This window comes from Vitis riparia, chromosome 8, assembly GCF_004353265.1.
Source record: "Vitis riparia cultivar Riparia Gloire de Montpellier isolate 1030 chromosome 8, EGFV_Vit.rip_1.0, whole genome shotgun sequence".
NCBI classification, from domain to species: Eukaryota; Viridiplantae; Streptophyta; class Magnoliopsida; order Vitales; family Vitaceae; genus Vitis; species Vitis riparia.
The window spans coordinates 9,599,770-9,606,254 of record NC_048438.1 but is presented as its reverse complement, the minus strand read 5'-3'; the positions used below and the strand labels follow the sequence as shown (position 1 = coordinate 9,606,254).

General features: G+C 36.7%; 1 protein-coding gene across 1 annotated transcript; it reads right to left on the bottom strand.

Annotated features, from left to right (window-relative positions):
* Positions 1–261: 261 nt before the first annotated feature.
* LOC117920908 (protein trichome birefringence-like 34) lies at positions 262–2,499 on the bottom strand. The gene is given in 7 exon segments (XM_034838604.1): positions 262–644; positions 647–666; positions 1,096–1,254; positions 1,383–1,579; positions 1,807–1,978; positions 2,083–2,212; positions 2,215–2,499. Coding segments are annotated over 7 exon segments (1,224 nt in total). The 5' UTR covers positions 2,435–2,499; the 3' UTR covers positions 262–318.
* Between the last annotated feature and the right edge of the window lie 3,986 nt (positions 2,500–6,485).

Genomic DNA, 6,485 nt, shown 5'->3' with positions numbered 1-6,485 from the left:
ATTAGACATTAGCCATTTTCTTTCACGTTAACCTCTTGGCAAATTTTTCAACCTAACTAGTGAACTTTGACTCCAATAATATCTCTCTTTTCTCTAAGTTGTTTGGAAGAAAATGAGACATTACTTAACTTTCATGCAACATCAAATGTATGGTGTAATGTTGTTCTCCAGCTAATTTTTCATTTGCTACTCGGCCCAGTGATTTTTCCCATTTTGGGTATTAATCTTCTGGGCTCACTAAGATTTTATTTCTGAAAGAAGTTTAAGACAAATGCAAAAGCTTCACAAATCTTGAATTTATTTCCATTTTGGAATTCATCAATAATGCAAAATGTAGGCATACAGGAGCTCATTCCATACATCTGGGACCCCAGGGAGGCACCAATGTATACAATCTGCATAACTTTTCGGGTCTGATAATTGGTCTTCTGTTAGAGGTTCCCACTGCTTCCTGTAGATAGATGGGTGGCCCTCTTTCCTGTACTCTGAAAGTTGTGTAATGTTAAGAACTTTCACATTCACACCTCTTTTTTTCAATCTATCGATCGTGTCGTCTACTACTCCCATCATTTTGCGGCATGATCCATTTCCCCAGTATCCCTCTTGTGAAATCAGTTCTGTTTCACTGTAACAATTTTGACCTCTGCTGCACCCCATTCTTCAGCCCTGCAATGAACATGGCATGTTAAGAATCCTACTATTTTGATATTAGGTTAGCTTTAGAGCTAGGCATTGGCTAACCGAGGCGCAGCCTCAGCTTTCCTTCTGTCCTCTTAGGAGTCAAGACAACAGCCTATGGAGTCTCTAGCAGGAAAGAACTTGGGCTAGAGCTGGTTTAATTTGATTATATATCAAAGCATTTTGACATAGCTAAGGATACTATTCTTCATTTCATATCTTAGGTTCAAAGGAAGTATTCTGTGTTTATGGAGAGTGTTCAGTGGCAGGAGGCAGCTGCTGAGAGACTTTTCTCTGAAACAGGTTAGGAGTTTGAAACACTTGAATAAAGAGAATTAAGATAGGAATATCCAAATCTGGAAAGAGTTGGAGGTGTAACTTCACAACTACTAGTATGGGACATATTAATTGACATACCTTTGGTGAGTTGGGGACATGCTAACGAAAAACAACTGGGTCTTCCTTCTGTTGACATGAACTTCCAACCAATCTGACCAAGTTTTGAGAGCCACCTCATAAACGCGTACCATCTCTACATCTTTGTAAATCCCATCTGGGCTTTCAAATGATCCCCACCTAATCATTTGAAGAAACAAATCAGAATTTTTGGTGCACCAATTCAGCATGGTAGGCCCAGAAGTGAAGTTGTTTATTCCTTACTATTGATCAAGAAGCTATGATTAAGGGTCCCAATGTGTACTTACAGAACTTTCATTTTGGACCTTCTCCACCAAAGATAGGTGTTGAAAACGAGTATGTCTGCATCAGTCCAATGCCTTGCGTGCTTTTCAATTGCTTGCACTCTCACAACCCGTTCTGGTAATCGGTGCATCACTGGATCATCAGAGTTCGATTCCACTAGCATTGGGGCCCAATAGAACTCTATAGTGGCATTGTATTCCTTCATTTCATTAACAAGCAATTAGCCATGGCAAATCCAAATTGTAACCATAGAAAGCATTAAGAAATAGTTTTTTTCTTCACAAGGACCCATAAAAGTGCTGCTTCTGCCCAAGTGTATTGATTTTAGTAAATAGTTAGAATGGTAGAAGCCCTTTGCCTCATATACATGTATGGCACATCAGTCGAGTTTCTTGTGCATCACAAAGAGGGAAGTGTTGGACTCACAGTGGCCTTGAAGGTGGTCAAGGAGCCATTGGTGTGCATGGATTTGAGGTTTGGAGGGATGGATGAATCAACCAGGCAGACCATTGAAACCCACTGGCCCCTATTAAGTGAATCGCCGACGAACACAAGCCTCTTACCCCTCAGCCTCTCCAGCAATGCTGTGGCATTGAACCTTGTTAACATGAAAAACATTCAACAAGACTCAAAAAACATTAACAATCTCATTATCATCATTCAAAGTGCATGAAATAATGGAGCTGAGAGAAAGAGACAGACCTGGGGAGATCACATTGGTGAGGCTGCCATCTCCAATTCTGATAGCTCAAATCCTGCCTCCCAAACTTCTCACAAGCCAACTGATCAGACATGAAAGTGCATTGCTTCTCCTTGTACAAAGGGTGAGACTATTATCAAACACCCACTTGCCCGAGAACAAATTGCACCCAGAGCACGACGATTCACCGCAATTCTGACATATTGACTTCCGATCTTCCAACCACCGTCCACCCTCTCCTGTCATATAAACAGCAGCAACAACCTTAAGTGTAGCCACCAGGAGGCCCATAAGGGAATGAAAGCTGCACCTCACACCCCATGTTCCGGCCACCATGTGCAATTTCTGTGCCATATTCACCTTCCCTTTGCCAGTGACTGGGGACTCGTTTCTAAATCCCAAAAACTGGTTGGTGGAAGCCATTTTTTTTTAATGGATTAGGAGGAGTGGTGCAACTCCATTTATGGGTAGGTTACCAAAAACAATATACATATAGGGTGTTACACACCCTTTTAGCTTCAACGTAAAGGTCTTAGTTAATCATTTGCCGTGTTTTTGCATCAAAGTGAGGATTGGTGGGACTCCAGGAAAGTCTCATCACAGTGAAAACTGGATATGATTCAGTCAAATATTGGATGAATGATGAAACAAAAAATATCTAAAGGGACAGGGGTAGTGAGGAAAGTAAAGCCGAGTCACAGCAGCTATTTAGTATTTACCTTGTTTTCTTTATATTTTCTTTTTCTGGTATGACCAGAGCTGTTGAAGTGATTAAAATATACAATGGATTAGGTTGGGTAGTTGAAATATCTATATCCAAATTTGTTGTCCTCAAGCGTCACAATGGCAATGGCCTGCCTCCCGTCCATCCGTTACTAAAGAACCATAGAGGATTTGGTAAACGTCATATCGAATCTTTCCTTTTTTTCAAAAAAAAAAATATATATATAAATGTGAAAGGATAAAAATACAGCGGCTTCTCGGATCGACACCCATAAAGCCTAACGGTCGAACCTTATCTCCCATTTCTCCCTATGATGATGAAAGGGAAGAGAGGAAAGGAAGAAAAAAAGGAAAATGAAAAGAGTAGATAGATTTCGGGCTAGAGCATTTTTGCTCCTTCACATTCATGTTTTATTTGATAGAAAAAAAAAATTTGTTAAAGAAAATTTGTTTGAAATTAATTAAACTTTAGCTTTGTATGTAATCATTCAACTCAACATAATTTTTATCATATAACCATCTCATATTTCTAGTATCAAAAATTCATCTTGGCTATCCTTAATTAGTAGGAGAAACCCTTGCTAAACTAAGAGAAGAATTTATTTTCCATACTTAGAGTGTGATAAGTGATAAGGATCATAAACACTCTATATATAAGTATGTTTAAAGGCCTCAATCATAGTCATTTTAACAAAATGAAAATAACTATCTTGTAACCATATAGTCCCAATAAAAGAGTTTCTCACTAATAAAAGATATATATACAAATTAAGTGGTTTAATTAATGAAGGTAATGGACAATAAAAGAATGCCATTTATAAAACAAATATACAAAGCACGGGTTTATTTCACAATATAAACCAATGGATTCAAAAAATCTTTATTTAATGAATGAAAATTGTATAATTTATAATAATCTCATTCATTAACATTATTTTGATTAATCCATTCGATTTGAGTTATTAGTTTATTCATATTATTGTAAAGAGACATTTATATATAATAATTAGTCTCTGAAGGGGTCATAGAAAACTTGTGTATTTGGTAATGCGATATGTTCATACTTAGGATTTTGGTGCAAGATTCGTGTTTTTGGGGACACTAAACTTGGTTTCTCTTAAAGACAAATCCTGTTTACAAAGAAAAACAAAATTTGACTTTTAGTAAATATGGAAATATTTTCTATTATTGATTCTCTATCATATACTTGACATGTGTTATGATGGAACCTTATATAAGCACTAAATATTAAAGAGGACATTTTTTAAAGACACAACACTTGGTGCCATCTATGGAATCAAGAAGCAAAAGCTAATATTAAATAGGACGTTTTTTAGAGACACCACACTTGGTGCTGCCTGTGGGAATCAAGAAGCAAAAGCCTAGTTCTAACAATGATCTTAGAGAAACAATCGGAGAATATTTTAATGATAATGGAAGAAAATTTTGTAGCTTCAAAGAAAATTAGGCGAGTAGCAAGAGGAACATAAGAAGCAACTCAAAACGCTCCTATCAACTTCAAAAGCATTGCAACAAGAAAACGAAGTGAGGGCTAGAACCCCCCTAGTACACGTCGATTCCAATCCAATTTGTGGACTTGCAACCTTCTTTCAGGCGGTTGCAGACATCTATGAACACATGAGGACAACCAAATCGATTGGTACACCTAAATGAGATTTTAGGCCATAGTAGTCAATTCCACTATTAAGTTAAATTCAAGTTCATATTCAAGTATTGCTCAAAATAATGATGGCCCCCTACACGAATCAGTTCGCCCATTCCAGATCACTAGCTTGATTCATAGATTTGTACGAGATGTACAAGCGTATAGTACGACATTCAAAATATTAGATGACATAGTCACAACATCATTTGCTTCTCGAATTAAACAGGAGGCTCCATGACACTTTATGATGCCCAAAATTTTAATATGTACGATGGGATGGGAGTCCCTTTTGATCACCTAATGCACTTCAGATAGGTAATGACTCTTGAAAGTGGTAATGATGCTTTATTATGCAAAGTATTCCCGTCTAGCTTGTTGGGTCCAACTCTATCATGGTTCCATCCCTTGCCGTCAAACTCAATATATTTATTCAAACAGCTATAAAAATACCTTTTCCACTCACTAAACATGCTGTGTAAGGCAGAAGCAAGCAAAGTGTAGCGAGTCTATTTCATGTGAAGATGAAGGGGAGTCTATTTGAGAATTCATGAAAAGATTTCAAGGTGAAATTCGACGGAGTCAACATGGATACTTGCAGGCCATTAAGAGAGAATCTTCCTGAATACTCTATTCTTCAATTTAATATCTCTAGATCCACCTAATTTGCAGACAAACTATTCCAAAGGGCCAACAAGCATGTGATATTAGAAGACAACCTCCGCTCAACCTCCCAACACATGGTTGCATCAACACAAGGGGGCAATACTAATGTCCTGTGAAGCTTGCTTGGATATTATTCTATTTAAAGTTAATTGAAGGAGCTGGTAAAAGCTGCTGTTTCAAAGAAGCTACAAGTGTCTACCTCAAAGACTGCCTATGTCCTAGAGTTTCATCTTCAAAAACCATAGAATGAATTTGGCTTGAAAAGAATTTTCTTAAGAATTCTTAGAATACCTTTTGGAATTCTCAGCTACAATTCAAAGCACCATATTCTGGATAAAAGCTCTTATGTTTAACAATCCGAAAATAATAGGCTTATTGATGTTCGTCACTGCAATCATCAAAGGAGCAATTCAACCAGATACATACTCTAAACAGACCAAGATAAAACTTTCTGGAAGCCATTAGAAGTTATTTTACCTCAAAGTTCGTCCAATTCAAGTCATATATGAGAGCAAATGTCTTATGCATAGCAGATCAAGAACATGTGGTAATGTCTGCTCATTGAAAGGTCATTTTTGTTTGTCTCATCTATCATATATATATATATATATATATATATATATATATATAATAGCCTGAAACGATAGATGATGATGTTCCTAAATCTTCATTCATGATGTTAATTCCATTCTTTTAATAACGCATGCATTCTGCCGAATTGGGTTTTAACTTCTGCAAAATCTTGATTTAGTGCTTGTTAATGCCCGTTTACTAAACTTTTGAGCTCTTGAATAACTAGATATATATATACATATATATTTAATGAATTTTTGGACCTTGAATGTCTCTCATACAAGTTTCCTATATTTTCAAATGGGGAAGTTGATTTTGTCATGAGAAGTTAATCTTAACATAACGCGTTTCACTCTTACTGCAATTACAAGTGGTGTATGAGAACAAGGCCAGACAGTTATGCACAGTTGACGGAAGTTCACTTCAATTTTTAAAAGGATTGTGACAATAGTTGATACTCAAAATATGGCTCCTAGAACCTCATCAAGATTAAGGAAAAAGGATGATGTTTACCTTTGTGTGGACAATGAACCGGGATTTGCAAAAGACAGCACTATTGGTAGGTATGATATGCTTAATTTCATAAAAACTTGTTCCAACATGGCTTAAGAATTTGATGTACTTAATTTTAATCTCTTTCTTTTCCTTCACCTAATCATACTAGATTTCACTTTAATCAACAGATCTTTAAATTGGTAGAAAAATTGTCAACAAACACAATGCGTTTTCCAACATTCACATCCGGCAGTTTTTCTTTTTCCCTAACCCATCAGGCTTTCT